Source organism: Colletotrichum paranaense (genome assembly GCF_030867605.1).
Source record: "Colletotrichum paranaense strain IMI 384185 chromosome Unknown Scaffold_1.1, whole genome shotgun sequence".
Classification (NCBI taxonomy): domain Eukaryota; kingdom Fungi; phylum Ascomycota; class Sordariomycetes; order Glomerellales; family Glomerellaceae; genus Colletotrichum; species Colletotrichum paranaense.
The window spans coordinates 2097893-2117507 of NW_026848959.1; the positions used below are offsets into that span (position 1 = coordinate 2097893).

At 51.4% G+C, this 19615-nt stretch overlaps 7 protein-coding genes across 7 annotated transcripts; 4 read left to right on the forward strand and 3 right to left on the reverse strand.

The window, feature by feature from the left end:
• Positions 1–2990: 2990 nt before the first annotated feature.
• On the reverse strand, positions 2991–3263 carry CPAR01_00761 (uncharacterized protein; the record flags this gene model as incomplete). The annotated part of the gene is made up of 1 exon (XM_060485051.1): positions 2991–3263. One exon carries the CDS (start codon positions 3261–3263, stop codon positions 2991–2993), a length of 273 nt encoding a protein of 90 aa, XP_060355908.1.
• A 278-nt stretch (positions 3264–3541) lies between these two features.
• Positions 3542–5440, forward strand: CPAR01_00762 (uncharacterized protein; the record flags this gene model as incomplete). Its single annotated transcript, XM_060485052.1, has 2 exons — positions 3542–5117; positions 5178–5440. The coding sequence occupies 2 exons, from the start codon at positions 3542–3544 to the stop codon at positions 5438–5440; spliced, it is 1839 nt and encodes a 612-aa protein (XP_060355909.1).
• Positions 5441–6942: 1502 nt separating this feature from the next.
• Positions 6943–7467, reverse strand: CPAR01_00763 (uncharacterized protein; the record flags this gene model as incomplete). The annotated part of the gene is made up of 1 exon (XM_060485053.1): positions 6943–7467. One exon carries the CDS (start codon positions 7465–7467, stop codon positions 6943–6945), a length of 525 nt encoding a protein of 174 aa, XP_060355910.1.
• Positions 7468–7963: 496 nt separating this feature from the next.
• On the forward strand, positions 7964–8719 carry CPAR01_00764 (molybdenum cofactor biosynthesis protein C; the record flags this gene model as incomplete). Its single annotated transcript, XM_060485054.1, has 1 exon — positions 7964–8719. The coding sequence occupies one exon, from the start codon at positions 7964–7966 to the stop codon at positions 8717–8719; it is 756 nt and encodes a 251-aa protein (XP_060355911.1).
• Positions 8720–9310: 591 nt separating this feature from the next.
• CPAR01_00765 (uncharacterized protein) lies at positions 9311–12011 on the forward strand (the record flags this gene model as incomplete). The annotated part of the gene is made up of 5 exons (XM_060485055.1): positions 9311–9844; positions 10279–10538; positions 10717–11243; positions 11306–11434; positions 11497–12011. 5 exons carry the CDS (start codon positions 9311–9313, stop codon positions 12009–12011), a joined length of 1965 nt encoding a protein of 654 aa, XP_060355912.1.
• A 245-nt stretch (positions 12012–12256) lies between these two features.
• Positions 12257–16916, reverse strand: CPAR01_00766 (uncharacterized protein; the record flags this gene model as incomplete). The annotated part of the gene is made up of 7 exons (XM_060485056.1): positions 12257–12317; positions 12455–12897; positions 13066–14552; positions 14617–15789; positions 16198–16309; positions 16627–16677; positions 16728–16916. The coding sequence occupies 7 exons, from the start codon at positions 16914–16916 to the stop codon at positions 12257–12259; spliced, it is 3516 nt and encodes a 1171-aa protein (XP_060355913.1).
• Positions 16917–18594: 1678 nt separating this feature from the next.
• CPAR01_00767 (uncharacterized protein) lies at positions 18595–19470 on the forward strand (the record flags this gene model as incomplete). Its single annotated transcript, XM_060485057.1, has 3 exons — positions 18595–19018; positions 19088–19271; positions 19341–19470. 3 exons carry the CDS (start codon positions 18595–18597, stop codon positions 19468–19470), a joined length of 738 nt encoding a protein of 245 aa, XP_060355914.1.
• Between the last annotated feature and the right edge of the window lie 145 nt (positions 19471–19615).

Here is a 19615-nt window from a genome sequence, read left to right on the forward strand (position 1 = left end):
GTCGGCAAAATCTTGCGACGGCTCAACACGTGTCGTTTCAATAACATTGTTAGACTTTGCTGGGCGTTTACGCCGAGAGGACGATCAATCAAGAATGCGAAATGCAAAATCCGCGCCTGGGACGATGTTTGACTCAGGTACGCTTGAGAGTTGGCGTCCAGACTTGGCGATGGTCGAAGCTGATTTCAAATTCCAAATGCTTGGACGTTGCAGCCAAGCCTGCAAAAGTCAGTCCGAGGCTCTGCGGCAATGATAAAGAGACGTCTCCCGCATCGTCTGCCCGTAACGTGATGGCCTGTCGTACTGACTTTCACTCTCTTCTCGTACCCTATGCAGCATTGCTGAGGTCGGTAGTCCTGCCGAGAATTGCTGTCAACACGACCGGCCCGGATTCGGTCTGATAGTCATCGGGAAGTATGCTGTTGACCACGATTCGGATCGCGGTTATCTGCGAGGTAGTAGCTTGGTCAGCCAGTTGCCTGGATAAAACCCTCAGAGGCAAGCTTACGGTACAACTGCAACTTGCCATGACATGGAATCAAGGTTAAACTCTGCCGACCCCCCGAGCTGACTCGAAGCCTCCGCGTGACCTCTTGCTCAGAAAATAGGTTCATCGCAGCAACAGCCATGCTTGCTGTAGAACGAGTTGAAACGGTGGAAGGTTGACGAAGCCTACCCGAGCAACTCAATTGCAGCTGTGTCGTCGTTATGCCGAACCTTGGTCTGGGCCCTGTGGACGAATTTTAAACGTCTACTAATATGTGACGTTGGCATCTCAAGCATCTGTGGCTGTACGGCGTACGATAACAACACTGGATGGAGGCGTAGCCCGTTGTCGGTAGTATGTATGCCTTGAGTCCATGGCAAAGGTCGTGGTAATATCTGTGAAGTTGGAAATCCAGGTATTTGATCAAAAAAACTTCGATGACGTGATGAAGCCGCAGTTCGTTGTCAGGTTCTAAGTTCATGCATCGGTCAAAGGTGGTATGTACCTTATGGCTCGACGTCGTTACTTCGTCGGTCTTTGCGTTGCTTGAGTTCAATGTAAGTACCTGCTGAGGTAAGTAGGCAATGAAATCGGGCATTTTGCAAGTGGACTCCCGACCGGGCATGTGACTGTCAGGGAAGCGATAAGCCGAGATTGTGCGATAAGGTCGACCGATAAGACACCTCGAGAAAGTGGCTCAATTTACACTCCCGATCTTGCAACTACCTTAAGAAGATGATGCGATGGGACTGACTCTACCCCTCGGAGCTCGTCACGCAGGGACGGCTGTGCACGTCTCATCCACGAGGTGGGCAGTGAGCCCGTCTTGACTCTGACGTCCTGGGCTGCAATGCACCCTGACGTTGAACGCGCTGTGAAGGTGGTATTCGGTGTCAGGCCAGCCAGCCAAACGGGACATTCGTATGGTTTTGCACGCGCATGTCCCGTCGGTTGATGTGCATCAAGGTGGGGGGTAATAGACTGTCAGGCTTATTATATTGTGTACATTCTTGGCCTCGAAAGGCTGTTTACTGCGGCAACTGTCGCCCGGGTGCTCGCGAATGAAGAAGAATCAAAGAGAAATCCAGCAAAGGAGGAAAGGGTTTACCCTCATTCCTTGATTCAACCTTGTGTTTCCATTGCAACTAGCCGTCTTGCACATCGCCTTTTCACTAGTATATTTACCTGGCACTCGAAGGGTCGATTGAAATAAGGTCCCTTGAGTTGAATAGGTATCCATGCATTCGATAGAAAGTCTGGGCCGGGGCAGTAAGTTAAGGTATGCGGATATGTAGAGACTGACAGTAAATGAGAAAATAAGCTACCGACTGCCGTTCCGTGTATCCTGTTGGTGCCGTCATCTTTCATTGTGCTGTCATGCTTCCTTGGAAAAAGTTGTCTTGTTGATGTTACTTTCCCCTCTTTTCGGCCAATAAATATAACTTGCGGAATGAGTATCCATCCATCAGAAGCCAACCACTTCATTATTGACTGTAATTAATTTCCTCGCCTTCTTGACCTTTTTTGATCATTCGGCAAGTACATCCCTCTGGCTCCTCGAGAGTTGAAAGGATTTTGTCAGGTATTTCCGGCAGTCTATCGACCTCGCCACGGAGTCGTTACCACATTCTGTCCGTCCAATCTTCTATTGTGCCACACCTCACTCAACTCACTGCCTACCTGCCTGTCCACTGCGGAAACACGAAAGCAAACCACGCCACCCCCGTCGCCAGTTCGCCTGCCTCACCAACGCAGCAGCAGCAGCAGACCGAAACTGCAGTAATTAATTGCCTTTACCTTACCTTACGGCGTACCTTGGTGGCATAACAACAAGCCTCAATCGGGGTCGCCTCCCCTATTATTATTTTATCTGACCGTCCTCACCTTGCAGACCTAAAGTACCTTTTAGGCTTACCGTGCCACACCGGTACCCGCAAGCCGCACCGCTCCCGCACCACCGCTGCCTCACCTAACGCAACGCAGAACACAGGCGCAGGCGCAGGCACAGGTGCAGCAGGCGCAGCACTTTCCTTCCTGCCTTCCCTTCCCGGCCGCTCGACCATTTTCCAATTGTCCGGTACTCGTTTCATTTCCAGACACACAGCATTGGACACACCAACAAACCCTTTTTCCACTTCCACATCCAGATTCTACCTTTTGCTTCTGCTTCTGCCTCTGTCTCCTCTTAGTTTGTTGTTCTCTTTGTCCCGTCTTGTAAGGCGAACTTTTACGACGACACCTTCTGCCGTAGTCCAACCTCTACGAACACCTATCGACGACACTTCTTCCCATTTCTTTCCATCAACGTGTCACTGCTGGGCTCCCCTCTCTTCTTCTCCAAATCATCTCTCAGGCTCTCTCCTCAGGTCGCATTCTCAGTCGTCAATAGTCGACACTTCCATTCTTTCGCCGGACCCCGACCTACCTCGTACTGTGTGTATGTGTGTGTGTGTGTGTGTCTACCACCAATCACTCCATCGCTGTCTCTCGCCCTCTCACCACCTCACCACCTGGTTACCAGGTAGCCATACGATTCTCTCCCTCCGCCTTGGCCTCCACCCCCTCCTCTGCTCTCCTCTCCATCGTCTCCTCTCCTCCCGCCGCCGTCCTTCTTATCGGCGCTTCCACTCATTGGGCCGTTTCCCTGTTGCTGCGCACGCGACCGACCGCGTAAAGTGGCTTGGGCGAAGCGAAGAGACCCCAGCGCAGCGCTACTTTCCACTGGGACCAACCTGACGAATACGGCCGCCAGCCGACCAAAACAGCTGCTCAGCATTGTTGTGACCCCCCCGGTCTGCGTTATCCAGGGTCTCTGAATTATTGGCACTTCATTTCCCCCACCATCGTCAAAGCAGCCCAGAGCCAATCTCCCTTCGCCTTTTTTCCCTTCCGCTTGATCAGCAATCCCGCTATCGCCGCCGTCGCCGCCGCTCCCCCGTTTCCCCCCTTGGAGAGAGCCCGTCTGGCCATGATCTAGGAACGGCTTCAACCCTCCCCTCTCCGAAAATCTTAGTTTTTCGACCCAAAGAATCGCCCACTTCGACCCCGACGACCATGTCCGTTTGCGTCGAACAGCCCTTTCCTTCAACCGACGACGACGCCAACGTCACGAACAACGTCCCCCGAGACCGAGACCCCTCCGGTACCGATAGGCGACAGTCGCGAGACGACTATCATGCCAACGCCAACGCCACTGAAGAGTTGACCTCGATTATGACAGCCTCTGCCTCCATCCTTTCAACCATACTCAACACCTCATCCAACCCAGTATCACCCGGTCCATCAAGCCCACCCCTCGAGCAGGCAAAGAGCAATGAATTCGTGCCCCCGACTCGTCCAAGCAGCACGCCCTTCTTACACCCCGATCAACGGAACTCGGATTGCTGCACTCCGATGGCCGACGACGTTGATGCCTACGGCTACGGAGGCCCGGGCATCACCACTCCTTCCTATACTCTCGAGACCCCCGAGGTCACGCCCTCCCTGAATTTGAATGACTTACCGGCCGAAATTCACGAATGCATTCTCGACCACCTTTTCGGATACCGAGTATCCACAAACTCCAAGAGCTCGGTAGGCATGCAGAGTGTGACCAAAAGTTGGGGAACCGCACTTCGCCATTCCCGACGCAGGGAGTTGTCGGAACTTGCTCTCGTCAGTCCCGTCTGGAGGATCCTCATCCAAGAGCGCCTATACCGTCACATCAAAATAAAGGCCACTATCGAATCGCTAGAGCTGGCCATGATGTACTTCAGCGAACACAACCACCTCCGGTACTACGTCAAGCACATTGAGATCTGGTTCCCAGTCTTCCAGCCCAAGTACGGTCCGTTGGCGTTGAGCACTACTCTTGCTCTTCCCACGGTAACAATGGACGGATTGACAAACGCGACCTACACACTCCCCGCAAACAACTGCAGCCTCGAAGAGGCCTTCACCTTTGTCTCGATGGCTCTTCCTGACGTCTGTGTCCTGACTATCGAGGGAGGGGAAAGAAAGAAGGCACCAAAGGTACAGCACAGTTGGCATAAGCGACCCCCTGGCTGGCATCTGCCGACCCTTCATTCGGTTCGTACCTTGGTCACCAAAGGCCAGTGGAACCTGATGCGCGAAGACTCGGATTTCTCAGCCTTCCTCGCGGCTCTCCCCAACCTCAACGAGTGGCACGGCTCCTACAGCAAGCCCAAGTCGAAGAGTTACCTGAGCATGGCCAGCATTCTACCCAAACTACCCACAAATCTCACTTACCTCAACTTGTGCCTGGAAAGCGACTACCGGCGGGAGCTCACGTGCCCTCCATTCTACATGAAGGTTTCCAACCAGGTTCACTTCTGCTCGAAGCTGGCCGAGGCAACTCCCGCGCTGGAGCATTTGGCTTACACCGGCCGCGTTTGCAAGAATTTCTTCAATATGGCGGCGATCAGATCGGATTCGAGAACGACACGACTCAAGACGATTGACCTAACGGTCAAGAATTGCTGTCGGCCTGTACCTCAGTTCCACGATTCTGGCAGCGGAATTCAGGACATGAACTTTATTCACTCGTTCGAGATGCTTGTGTTGGCAGGCATTCACTCCATGTCGACTCTCAAGGCTCTGGACTACCTGCGGATTCGCTTCGTGGACTTGGGTAAGTCATGTCTCGCTTTTTTTATTCTTCTTGCATTCCGTCCCTGCTAACTAGTCCCAGACTCTCCCGTCCCTCCCTTGAATCCCTACTTTGTCTTGAGAGACGGCTGGTGTTCCGGTGTCTGGAGCGACAACATCCTGGCAGAGCTGAATCGAGTCCGGCCAAACGCAAAGTTTGAGCAGTTGAGCGAGTCATTCGGCGAGGTTGGTTTCAATAAAGACGGTCGCATGATTATCAGCCCCGATTACCCTCGATCGCGAGTCTTGTCTCTCAAGCTCGCCAACTACGCACTTTTGGCGGGCAGCGTTGCTGCATTGCCCTAAAGGTTTTGTTGAACCCGCAACACCACACCAAGACGCCTTGGTACACTCCCGCATAGCGACACACCCGCACAGCGCACAGCGCACAGCGATACATCCGTACGGCGGGGTTCCCTATTTTTGAAATTTGACAACACCACACAACGAACATGCAAGCACAGCAATAAGGGGTTCACTTGAGAGGCGTTAATTTGAGGTTTCCGCGCCATAGATGGACAGCATCATACCCCTAATTTGATTTGGGAAAGTTCTGGGTCTGTGATTCTTGCTACCTTGACGGAGTTTGGGCTTGGCACGTGGGACGAGGGGGTAATTCGGAGTCTATAGGGCGGGAAGACTTGGTACTCCTCTATATTTGCGGCATGCTGTTCGTTTGGCTCTTTGCATTTGCATGCTAAAAGAGTTGCGGAAGTCTACTTTTGCTCCAGTCATACACAAGGTTAACAAAAAGGTTTCTTTTCCAGACAACAGGCCTTGTTACGTTTACGTGCTACCGTTCCATACTAGTCGCAAGTAACGTGATGTGGATGGAAAATTGTAGCGGCCATAGTCGCAGCTCTATATCATTTCCACGAGTACTGAGGTCACCCTTTCCTGCGAATCTCCTAGACGTCTAGTGCCGGTGAGGTTACATGTACCGTTCACTGACGGCTGAGGCACCAAAGCCCCGCAGGTTCTTCTGACAGACTGCCGACGTCAATACAAGATATGGGACAGTCGCGCATTTGGGGTTGCCATTGATTGTCTTGTTCTGCAGTCTATGTTTTGGTTGGCCTCGAAACGAGTACAGACTATAATGATGCTTCGAGATATGGACTATGGTTTTCGTCTCATTCTTAAACCGGTGAATAAACCCTGGAGAAAGCATCTTATGCCATGGTCATTTTTTTTTTTATCAAGACTCCGATACTACGTCTGGGACGCTACTCAGAAATGGTCTTGATCGTGGTAGCAAACGCGAGAAGCAAAGCTTGGGATTTGGCTTCTCAAAGTACGGCAAGCATGGGCGATACCTATTGGAACTAGACCATAACCTAGCCAAATCCTGGATATACAGTTATTCGGGTTTTGTGTAGGGTTCCTGATTTAAATTAGAGCAGCTCCCTTCGATTTCTGATCTCCGGATTACGGCTGAGAAGTTTGAAATTAGTCGGCAGTGCAGAAGAAAGTATTCCATCCCCTAGCTTCGATTTACCAGACAGCAACTTCACCGTCAACCCGACATTCCAAAGCCAGACCAAGACCAACATGCCGACCAAGCACGTAAGCCACACCTTGGAGACCCTGGATCTGAAAATCCCACTAAGCTGGAGTGCCGCATTGGTGTAGGCGCCCTGGAACATCAAAAAGTCCCCTTCTGAGCCGATCCAAGGAAAACAAACGGGCAGCGGAACTCATCCAAAGGAAGACCATGGCCCACCCGCAAAAGTAGACGGTATCCTATTCGGTTTTCATCCCCCTCCGAAGAAGGCGCGAAAGACGCCCGGATATGCCTAGCGGGTGGCCTATGATGAAGTTGAAGGTGAGAATGAGGATTGTTGCGAGGGCGAGGGCGAGAAGGGGATCCACCATAGGATGTGGACTGTTGCGGTCCATGGCGACTCGTGGGAGCCGGCGGCGAGGGCGAGTGAGGCAATTTGTGTTACGGAGGTGAAAGTATTGGAGATGCTGGAGAGGCCTGCGAGTTCTGCGTCGTCGTGTAGTATGAGTAGGAGGATGATGGAGGTTACCCAGAGGGTATAGGATATTGGTGTGAGGCCCGGGAAGCGGAAGTCTACTTGGTGGAGGGCTGTGGCTGTTGTTGCTTTTTTCTGGGGGGGATGAGGAACCATTGTTCGGAGAAGTCGCGGATCACGGTTCGACTTGGTCATGATAGTTCGTTGATGGGTGGGTGTGATAGCGTCTGTGGTGGGATGTTGGTTGGTTTGGGGACCAACGGCATTCCGGAGACGCCCATTGAATTGCTGGACGTGGAATTTGGTGTTGATGCTGCGATGAGTGATCTTATTGGTGATGATTATGTTCCACATCAGAAGGATTTCGAGAAAAGAGGTGAGACAGGGGGGGGGGGGGCAAAGTAAAGATCTCTCTCTTCCCCCATGGCGCAATGGCACATGGCAACATGGGGGGATAGGATGTGAAGATGTTGGGTTGGGCCAGATGATATGCAGGGCGCCCAGGTGGGAAACGCCTGAGCGGATAGAGGACGGATAGACCAACGGGTAGATCGGTTTTTTGTCGATTATTACACTAGCCCCCAGCTGCGCCATGCCGTAATCATGACGCTCTAGAACAACATCGTGTCGTACACGATGTGGGAAACGTTCAGACGCGCGGCTTACTCACCAAAAGTGTCACCTCGAGCTCAATGCCGTACATCCATTCTTATCGCGGTTTACCTGCCTCATGTTGATCGCGTTACATCGCCTTTGGCAGTAGGATTCCGGATCAACGGTTCGCGCACCAACCCTTCAGATAGAAGATCAAGCGAAACAAGGGAGAAAAGTCATCATCGCAAAAAGAACCATGGGACTACCGGCGATGAGACCCCTCCTGCTAGCGGGCGGCAAGTCGACCCGGATGGGCACACCCAAACACCTCCTCCGGATGCCCGACGGAACACCCCTGTACCGGCGGCAGCTGCAACTGCTACGCACCATCTTCCCGGAGCCGCAGACGATCTTCATCTCGCTGGCGCAGGAGTCCGAGACAGACGAGTTCCTCGATGAGTTGCTGGCGCAAGCCGCCAACCAGTCTGCCGAAGTGGAGGACTGCAAGACACCGCCGCCGAGGATACAGATCCTGCGCGACTATCACCCCGCAAACCCGGATGCAAAGCATGCTACTGCCGGCGGCGACAGTGGCCCCGCAGCGGGACTCCTGGCAGCGTACCGCTACGACGCGTGGGCTTACTGGGCAGTGTTGGCGTGCGATTACCCTCTGATCCCCGCAGAAGCCTTCTTCCACCTGTTCGTCAAGCGCGACGCCGTGCCCGTGACGTGTTTCCGCACCGCCGAAGGGGTATGCGAGCCGCTGCTGGCGATTTGGGCGCCGCCTGCGCTGTCGCGTTTGGCGGAGCGGGTTGCGCGGGGGCATCCGCGGCCCGAGGAGACGGCGAGGGAGCTTGACGGGTTGATGGTTGATGCGCCGGCTGGGCGTGAGTGGTGGTTGACGAATGTGAATACCATGGAGGAGTGGGTGAAGGCTGTGGAGGAGATGAAGTTGGGGCCGCCTGGGAGGGGGGAGATTGCGCCGGAGGGTATTGTTGCGGATGTTGTGTAAGAAATCAAAAGTCACCACCCTGGTTATCAAATCGACATGCGAGCGTTGGTTTGCCGAGTTCGTGTATTATTCCACAACATGCAAAGAGTGAGTGCGCTCCCAAGGCAGGTACATCTCATCCGGCTCTCGGTGGACGAACAGGGCAAGAACCGGGGGACCCGCACCGGAGGACGGCCGACGGAGCCGAAGGGTGGGAACCCCGCCTGTCAGCACCTTAAACCCGAAGAAGGGGCATGATTTTCGGTCTAAACAGCCGGGAAGCGGGGCAAAATAAGCCAAACCCCACTGGGCCGACGTCGTAAGACGTTCCCGCAGAAACAACATGCACCAACGACCAGGCAGCAGCGGGGTGCAAACAGGCAGACATTTGCATTTGAAGAAACGACATTCCATGTCAATTGCTGCCGACTATTTGAAGGAAAGTCCATTGCGGTCTTAGTGATCTGGTATTAAAGTTTGCGGTGCAGACCAACAAAGAATGTATGTGGGCCACCCTTCCGCTCAGCCGCTGTCTACCAATCCTTCCGATTTACCCCATCTAACATGACGATAGCAACATCACATGCACACGACTAGACAAACAGAATCACCATGAGCGCACCCTTAGAACAGAACGGCTCAGGCCTATTCAGCCTACCATGGGAAATCAGAGAGAAAATCTACGAGTACTACCTCTCATTCGATCACGACGACTTTGGCGACACAGTCCGGCCGCTGCACGTCTACTTCGAGCAAGGGGAATACAAGAAACCCTTACCGCCGCTCATGTTAACTTGCAAGCGCGTCTACCGCGAACTCCACCAGCCCGTCCACGCCGACGCCATCATGCGCGTACACTCCCACGGCTACGGCGACCGGCGCATCGGCTTCGCCGTCCACGGGACCCTGCGCTTTGAGCGCCTGCGGCGGCTGTACGTCCTCATCGCCATGGAGTATCCCAACTGGAATCGGTGGCTGGCCATCTTCGCCGAAGTAGCGCGGCGGGCGGAGGGTTTGGCGGAGCTTGTTGTTGATTGGGAGCCGAGGCCGGGGCCGCCGAACCCGAAAGTGTGGGAGGCCAAGTTGACGGAGAAGAAGCATGATGAGTTCTTTGGGGTGTTGGCCGCGTTGAAAGGGTTGGAGGTTGTGAGGTTTTATGGGGAGATGCCGGAGGGGTGGAGGGACAGGTTTGAGAGGGAGGTTGATGCGAGGCTTGTGTGTTATCGGTTTAAGTGGTGGAAGGAGACTGGGCTGGAGTGAGAATTAAAGAGGTACTGGATTGGCTGGATAAAAAATAAGGCGTTTGAGGAGTTGAGATTAATGATGCTTACAGATGCCATGGCAAGACGGATAAATATCAGGCAGAATGATCTGAGAGGGCCCTGTTGTCTGCTGAGATCATGCTTTGTAACAAAACACTTAGGCCGGATGATTGGAAGATACTACCTTGTGAGAAAAGGCTGCTGGAGTCATGATACACGATCTTTCTCTTCAAGACCCTCTCACGTGACATGCATCTTCACACTTCACCTGTGAAGCACCCCGTGAATATTCACTGCTCACCTGCTCAACCACCTCAGGCACTTCTCGCCAAAGGCGAATACGACGAGTATTCCATCTTCAAGCCATACCTCGACATCCCCTACTTACCCTCTCGAATTCCTCCTGGAAAACAAGAGATCTTTTCCTCACCCACACTCTCACTTGCTTCTTTGGCAAGGCACTCTTCACGACCTTTGCTTCCACAGCAGAACCTTTGCACCGCGACAACAACCAAGCTCTTTGCTAATGACCAGAGAGTCACTCACAATGAACGTGCAGAGTATTCGCATCGTTGCTGGTATGTTTTTATTTTTTTGACGAAATTATTGCTGTTCGATTCGAACAACGCAAGCTCGTTTCTTTCACTGGATTGGCGAATGTTTCAAGCACTCTACCCTGCCTTCCCAACCTGAACAGACCTCAAAGAAATATTCTGACATGATATTTCTAGCTGGAGAGGATTCTCTTCCTCACAGCGTGCGTGTCTGCTACGAGGGCGCAGAGGGCCGAGTTGTACCTTACCCTGCTTCCAACTATCGCATCATTACCGAGGAGACCCACCACCGTGAGATGATGTTCAACAGACACATCGTCAGCTACTTCCAGCTCTGCATCAACGTCATAATGGCCTACTTTTTCGGCTTCCTGGTCTGCTACGGCATGCTCAGCATCATCCGCCCTTGCTCTGCTCACGGAACCGTCAACCCGGCCTTCGAGATCGCCGCTCGCCAGGAGTACTCCCTCGATAACACCATGAATCTTGCTCACTGCAACATCCAGCTCGAGAAGCGCGGCTACATTGACGAGGCTGCCTTTCGCCGAGCTCAGCTTACCAACTCCCTTCGTCATGCGGGCATTACCATGCGTGACATCGACTCTGTTCTCAGCACCGACCATGAGATCACTGATGACAGCGTCAACTGGCACACTCCCGATGCTGACATCTTCGCCACTCGTGATGATGGTTGCGTTCTCAGCATCGAGACTACTGAGGGTCCTTTCTGTATGTTCTCCATACTTACCTGTTTCGTTCCTTCCCTCAGACTTTGCTGACACCATCGACAGACGTCGAGGGAGAGCTCGACCGCTTCGACCTGACCGATGGCCAGTCTGGCATTCCCATGTACCTCGACCTCCAGATCATCGACACCGAGACCTGTCAGCCCGTTCCCGACATCTGGGTTGAAGTCTGGCGTAAGTCCATACACTCTCCTATCCCTAAATCTTGGACATCCAACTAAATTCCACTACAATAGACACCAACTCCACCGGCATCTACTCCGGCGTCGTCTCCAAGGCCAACGGCGCAGGCGAAGCTGACCCATCCAACGCAGACAAGACATTCCACCGCGGCCTCCGCAAAACCAACGCCAACGGCGCCGTCTGGTTCGGCACCAACCTGCCCGGCCACTACTCCGGCCGCACCCCGCACATCCACATTATGACCCACGTCCCGGGCACCGAGCGCCTCGCCAACGGCACCATCCAGGACAACGTCGCTACCCACGCGGGCCAGCTCTTCCTCGACCAGAAGCTCGTCGATACCTTCCGCAAGCACGAGCGCTATGCCGCCAACGAGCAGACGTTCATCGAGAACAAGCAGGATCACTACTTCCGTCAGGAGGCGAACTTTACGGATCCTGTGATGAGCTATGTTCTGCTTGATCATGAGGATCGTGATATCGAGAAGGGTGTTATGGCTTGGAAGCTTGTGGGTGTGAACATGGCCAATGTTCGCGAGATCCACGTGGCTCATCAGTTGGAGGGTTAGTTGGGGAAGGGGTTGGTTCGCTGGTCTTACGGACCGGTGGACATGACATCACTTCGAATCAGTCTTTTGCCTCATTGCTCTTAAAGCTCCTCATTAGTAGCTTAGATGGATGGGCCTGTCTCATGCTGACCCGACATGGAGATAAATGGCCTTTCCGAGAAAGCATCAATGCATCTATATGCAATACCCCAATGCTACCTTTGCGCCTGTAAGAATGAATTCGATGTAAAATCAAGCTTGAAACTTTACTGCCACTCGACTTTCTTGTCAAAGTCCAAGAAGCCTTGAATAATGATGATCTCATCCCTGTATGCAATAGCCACACTGTCTTTGGACACCGTCCGTATCAAAAGATCGCCTGTACGCCAGAAAGAGGGAATAAACAGGTGCTGTGTATAGAATTCGCTCGTTCAAAACTTTTGAGACTGAAAGAACTGATCCACCCGCCCCGTATCAAGAATATGACTGCGGAACGAGTGATCCCCAGAATAGCCTTCACGCTCCCGAGAACACTGCTGACGGTGCAAGAGACGGATACTTGCTTGGAAGCAGTATGAATATTGCTACTAGTGAGTAGAAGGAATGTGTTCTTGTTTTCTGCTTGTAAATGGAATGCTTGCACCATGGTGTTGAACTCGACACGGGAAAACCATTTGTTCGTCAGTGTTGTATCCTTGAAACCTGGTGGCAGAACCATGGAGATAGAGGAGAAAGAAGCATTCGATCTGAGATCATCCCAACGGAAGGGTCGTACAGTGCTCTGTTCTAAAAGAAGTAGAAGAGACTTGTCAGTCGGATGCTGCATCCATTGACTGCTGTCTGTAGAGAGCTGACTTGGTGAAAACGGTTCCGGGGGAGTCTTGTTTTGCCACAGTTCTTCACCTCTCTGTGTAGAGAATAAAACAGCAAGACCATTTGGTTCAATAATTGCTTGTGACACCGATAAAGACGCCCAAGAGTTGAACACAACATCTTGTTGATACCAGGGATTGTGGTGTTTAAGATGAGGAGATATGCGCATTTCAATGCATCTGGTTGATGCATCAACGCTTACCAAGAGATTGACCTTCGGGTTCCACTCGACTACGCGAATGCTTGCGGAGTGATGCTTGAACTCGACAATCTTCTGTCCGTCTTTAACATCGTGAATCGAGACGGACCCGTCTTCTCTACCACATAAAACATGTTTGTCATCACCCATGGGTGTCAATACAGTAACAAACTTGGCCTCATCAAAAGGCCTGGTTACAGATCTTTGAAGATTGCTTTCGTCTGGGATGTCATCTTGGTCGCTGGACGTATCGTCGGTCGCATTCTGCCTAAGTAGAATAGAAGGCTCCCAGACATTGCAAGAACGCCCCCGGACATCGTAGAGCCTGAGGGTGTTGGAGGAGAATATGATGCCAACCACAGTCTCTTCAAGAAGTTCAAGTCGATGTAACAACTGAAGAGAGTCGAAGTTGAAGAGCGACACTCCTCCTTCGGTATCTCCGGCCGCCAGGATCATGCCATCCGGCGAGCTGGCGAGCACTCGCGAGTGCAGACTGACCGAGCCGACCTGGTACCACTGGTCTTCATCAAAGTGAATCACAATGATATCCCCATCTTGATATGCGACGGCCATCAGGCCAGATTCTATTGCGGGGTTGAAGACAACATCCAGAATTTGGGGTGGACGTAACTTTTCGGAGCCCTTCTTCTCTATGCGAAATAATCTCTCGAGCTTGTCTTCCTCGTTAAGATCGAAGAGAGTCAGGTGGGAACTGCGATACGTGACAGCTGCGTAGCCGAGAACGGGGGAGAAGCGGACAACCTCTGGGCAAAATCTGTCGAGACTTTTGTGATGATCGTCGGAGTCTGAGTCAGATCTGTCTTCGATAATGCAGAGCGAATCAAGCTGCTCTCCGTCCCGGGTCGAAAAGGTAAGGACTGCCTGCTTGACATTCCCTTTCAACGTTACAAAGACTTTGGAGTCGTTGGCATTGAACGAGACGGAGAACGCTGTGCTTTTGATCTCCTTTTGCCAAATGCGTTTGCATCGTACGTCCCACAGAATTAGCTTTCGAGGGCTAAGAGAGGCGAGGACATTGGTAATATTGCCGAAGGCGAGTTGACGAACAGCTTCGCCATGTTCCATTGTCGTCAGATGCTCGAGAGTCAATGTGCTCAGAAGCCTGATAGTCCCATTTGATAGGCCTACAGCTAGTTGTTGCTCCCTGGAGGCGACAGATTTCACAACCGATGGGAACAAAACACACGATAGTCTCTCATCCCACGAAACGTGAGAGCCACTGACAACTTTCTGTGAAGAAGCTCCGGCAAAGGTCCTGTGGATGACTGAGGAGGTTGGACAGAGGGCTGGTATGAATGCGTATATTGATTCAGGGCATTCAATAAGCGTTGGTCCAAAGATTGTAACTAGCCGAGTCAGATCAGCGACCCAGGTGTTGACCATCTGAATCTGGCCGTCAAAAGGCGGACTTCGCTCTAGTTGCCGGACCAGATGTCTCTGGAGATTCTGAATGGAGGTGATGAACGGGGCTAGTTATCCCAGCCGAGATATCTTTTCAATCCAATTGAGACTCTTGTTGTTGATAAAGTCGACGAAAGCGGAGAATAATTTCGAAGATTTTGATTGTTGTATGGCGCGCAAAGGCTTGACTGTTGAGGAACTTCAAGCAAATGGCTGCAATTTCCGCGTGGCCAGCCCGGTGATCTATGTAGAGATTCGATGCCCCTGAAGTGAGGTACTCTCTGACCGTTTGGTGCATGAAGTTGATCTCCGAATTGTGCCCTGTCCTAACAAGATTACGACAAATCTCTGCAAATATGTCACCACTTATTGATGCAAGGAGGGTGTGGCCGATGTCAAGCCGGATTGCTTCCTTCAACTCGTCGATTTTCATTGGTACTGGTGCGCAGACCACCCATCGTAAAATGCAATTGGCTTTGTCCACATTTGCAGAGTTGGCGATACCTTCCAGAATCTTGCCATAAAACCCGTTCATCTCGGAGGGAACTTGATCCATAGCTTTGTGCATATCCTCGAGACTATAAAGACTGTCCAATCTGTCGACCATGAGAGACGCCCAGAGGAAGATGCCGCGCGATCTCTCTAGTATGGATGACACAATTGTCTCGCTCGAGTTATTGTCATCGAGTAGTCGTGAAAGTCTTGGCCGAGATCGAATGTACGCTGCAATGTCCTTCATCGATTCTTCCTGGCCAGTGTGTAACTCAAGTCGCTCGATCCGTTCGTTGTTTAGAAGCTGCTCAACTGGTGCTTCGGGGGAATCAGGTCTGCTTGTGAGGAATATTCGAAGCGGTACAGATGGTTCTATCTTGGAGAACTTCTGCACCAGGGAGACCAGCGACTTCTTGCCGCATTCGTCAAGAGCATCAATCACCCAGAAGTGAGGTTGAGGATATTGTATCTTGAAGAGTCGTCTAAGAAAGAGAGTATTCCAGATGCCAGTATGGTCCTGTGTGTTGACTTCATCGCCGTTCTGTATCATGGAAAAAAAGTTCTGTCGAGCTTCAAAGTTGCATTCGGTCATCTGGTATGCGAGGCTGAGCAGCATCTGGGTTACTGTGGCTTTGGTGTCGTTCTTGAAGAAGAAGTAGCTGCAGTCGAGATTGTATGATTGCAGATACTCAATGACATGACCAGAGACAACTGACTTCCCTGAACCAGGTGCTCCGTTGAGCCACAGAAACCTGGGAGGTTTTTGGTTCAGTTTACTCGTGTCGAGCGGATCTACATCCTCGTCGTCTTGGTCTATGTCAAAATCGAGCCAACGATGGAAGCTCTCATTTTGTGTGATCCACTGGCAGATCCCCCTGTGACACATCTCTGACACCCCTAATAGATCGTTTTGTAGCGACTGGGGAATATTGAGGGCCCTTGCGATCGACTTCATCTGGGTGTTTTGTCGCGTGGCGCCTGAACATGTTAGGAACGGGCAGTGCTTGGATTGACACAACATGGACAGTCTTGGTCTACGATTTCAATCGTTGTCTTGAAACGATCGACGAGCATTCGGTAGTTCGTGTCGGTGGTTGTGTGGAACTTGCACACATGACGATGGTCCGCATGGATCATCTCTACGCGCTCGCCTTGCAAGCCTGTGGTACTGTTGTCAATATAAGTACCACCCAGTCATCTTCTGGAGGTGCTGGAACTTACCCATCACTGCTGATTCTTTGTCCACAATATAGAATCCGGCAGTGGGAACAGCTTCGTGGAACGACCACAAAGCGAGGTCTTTACAGACATGGCGGAAGTCTTCGTTGATATCCTGGTCAGTAAGGCCAGCTGTCAGTATGTTCTTTTGTAAACGAGTTCGGTTGTTTTAGTTTGTACTAACACGAACTGTGTTCGATCCTGGCAGAAGCTCTTTGACGTATTCCTTTGCTCCCTGGGATATCGGTAATGACAAGTAGTGTTTCAAGTACGCGGCAAAGTTCGAGCCCCTATGAGGCGTTCCAAGAAAATACATTGAATGAAATCTCGGTAGAAGTCCCTGATATATTGACTGCTGCTTTGCAAGAAGATAGGCCTTTGTACCATCTGATTAGAGCAATCCAAAGCCAGTTGCCAACTTCTTTTACGCACCTGCTTTATGATAAGGCCACCCATAGAGTGAGCAACAAAGACGATTGGAACCTGACTCAGTCAGCGAGGCGAACTCAAGCGGAATCGAGGTCATCGCTTACATCTCTTGTCTTCTTGAGAAGTTGAGAATGGGCTATATTTGCCAAAAGCGACTCTGCAAAATCTCGTATTCGGATCGCGCTGCGTTGAATTTTGAGACCAGTCAGAGTCATAACCGAAGCTATGCACCCTGACATGCTTGAAGCCGGGTTCATATGGCAGCCATTGCTCTGGCCAGCACGTCGAGGCATCTTCGGGCCGCAAGCTCCACGTCTTCCTCGAGCCCCCTTGTAAGCCATGGACCTTGAAGGATATCCGTCAGTTTCTGCTATGACTTTGAGTCAGAACAGGGTTTCCCTTTCCATACGTACAAAGATGAAGTCCACGCGTGTCTCCGAAGGCTCGAAAAGAATGTTCAACCCCAAGGGCCCCTTGAAACTGTTGTCACCAGTCGCAATGGCTTGGCCTGTGACAGATGAGGAAGGCCTGCGTCTCCATCCACCTCGAAATAGCGTTGGCGCTGAATGTCTATGCGGTTTGTTCAAAAGTGGTCGAACTATTGCGGTCGAGTAGCTAGGTGAGCGGGTCTCAGGGCTAGTTTCGGGCTCTTCTTCCTACAATATTCACGACCCAGTGTTAGCGCCAATTCTTGCGAGGAAATAGGACCAGTCGGTCAAACCTGATATTTGTCGGAAGAAGACATGATACATCCAGAGCTCAGTCAACTCAAGACGATATCTCTTCTGCACGAAAGCTTGACGGGATAGTAGTGCAATAGAGAACAGAAATTGTGGATTGTGGTACGGTGGAAACAATGCGAGAGGAAAACGTGATCCAAGAGAGATGGGTAACATTGCAGGTCGGTGGACGACCAGATGGTCCTCATCCGATGGGTTGCGGAATCTACTAGGAAGAGCAAAATATGATCTTGGGTGGCCAAAATCAGGCTGTGTGTTGGCCGTTCTTGGCCCCAAGCCACAAATCTCACCTGCAGAGCATGTCATACTCAGGCTCGGTGTTCAGAGGCAGAAATACCATCAATCTCATGTCGCCTTGACGGACTCTTGCAGTCCTTGGAAGGATCACGAGACACTACAGCGGGTATCTCATTGGTTACCGAGCTGTGCCACATTTAACCAGGCGAACCACCCTACTGGAGGAATTACCACTCCTTTGAAGGCAGTGACGCCTTTCTCAAAGTCCGAGGCGGCTGGGGTGAGTAATTGGATGCGGGGAAACTGCCTGATATTCCCCTTGCGGCTCAATCACACCGAAATCGACCCATACTTGCAGCATAGCCTGCTTCGCGGTTCATCACGACAGACAGGAGCTGATGTACTACGTGAGCTGTAATTTCTTTTCGTCGCGAGAATCGGTAGCCTGAGTCTCAAGGTGCAAGCACAAAACTTTGCTCAGGCCCACCGAGGCAAACCACCGATGATATTTCCAAAACGATCAACCAGCGATATTGAGACCCCGAGAACTTGCGGCCATAGCCAGCGACCGTGTAGAAGTGGCTGTGGATGAGAATCTTCTTGCGGGTAAGCCTATTGTATTCATGACTAATGATAATATACTGAGGTTTGACATAGAACTTCCTAAGGACGGCAAGGTGATTGAGGCAACATCTCTGGGACTGAGCGACTGGTGCGATACCACACAGTACAACGTTCAATTTCCAGATGGGATCATTCGGAGATTCTTTGAAAAGGCATGATTTCAAGTTATCTCAGTACTCGTAAGCTCAACATTCCCTGACTGGTGTCACAGAAAGCAAGAGGTGAGGGGGGCTTAGAACATATTCGAGCACACTGGCATTCCGAAAGCAGCGTATACAAGTTCGTCCCTGAATACATCCCTCGGCCAGTCGCGTTCAGGGAGTATGCATCTCAGCCGAACACTTATTTCCTCCTTCTGGAGTTTGGGGACATGATTGACGATGACATCCCACCTCCAGAGACATATATGGCGGTCCCAAGTGCGCTTCATCTCCGCAGTGCAGGGAAATCTCCCACAGGGATGTTTGGATTCTCAGTGAATACTCGCTTTGGCAACCTGACACAACCCAATGGCTGGGAATCTTCCTGGGAAGTATGGTGGACGACTCACATGAAGTTCCTGTTGCAAAGGAAAAGAGTCATTCGCGGCGCCTACGCCGCCGAAGATGAGACAACATTGAATTTCTTTCTGGATACAGTGCTTCCTCGTTACTTGCGTCCCTTGGAGACAGAAGGCCGCTCTATTAAACCAACACTCTGCCACACAGATCTCTGGCCTGGAAACGTCAAGTACAAGCTGGACAACGAAACCATCATTGTATACGACGCAAACGCCCTATGGGCCCATAACGAAAGTGAGTTGGGAGAAAATTAGATCTGTAGTGCTGTCGAATGTGATACTGCCGGAACTGACATTTGTGAAGTTGAGTTGGCCCCATTCCGCAACCCAAGATATCCACTTGGGAAGGCATACTTTCGAGAGTACTGGAAGCATGTACCAATTTCCGAACCTGAAGAAGATGCCGACAGCCGCATAATCATCTACCTGATCCGCCATCAGGTCTGCCTCGCCAGCCTATACCCCAATGAGCTGAAGTTGAGAGATGCGTACGGTGAATATGAATTTGCTCCTCGGCCACGAGTCACAATCGCGAAGTGCTTACAAATATTCCATAGATTCCTCAGCAATATGCGTCTTCTAGGTGATAGGGTTAAAGACAAGAGTCAAGAAAGAAAGGATGTTGAGAGAGCCCAGGTTTCCTTTGAGTCCCAGATCGCTGCACCAGTTCCAGTTGGTTTGGTGTAGTAAACGTTCAGTATTTGAGAAATCGATGTTTGAGGGAATTGAACTGATGAAGCGTTTCACCGACATTCCAATTGAAGAGATGTGATCAATTTTCAGGTTGTCAGATTCAATTCCTGCATGTGATGTTGCCATGTTGCGGTTGCAG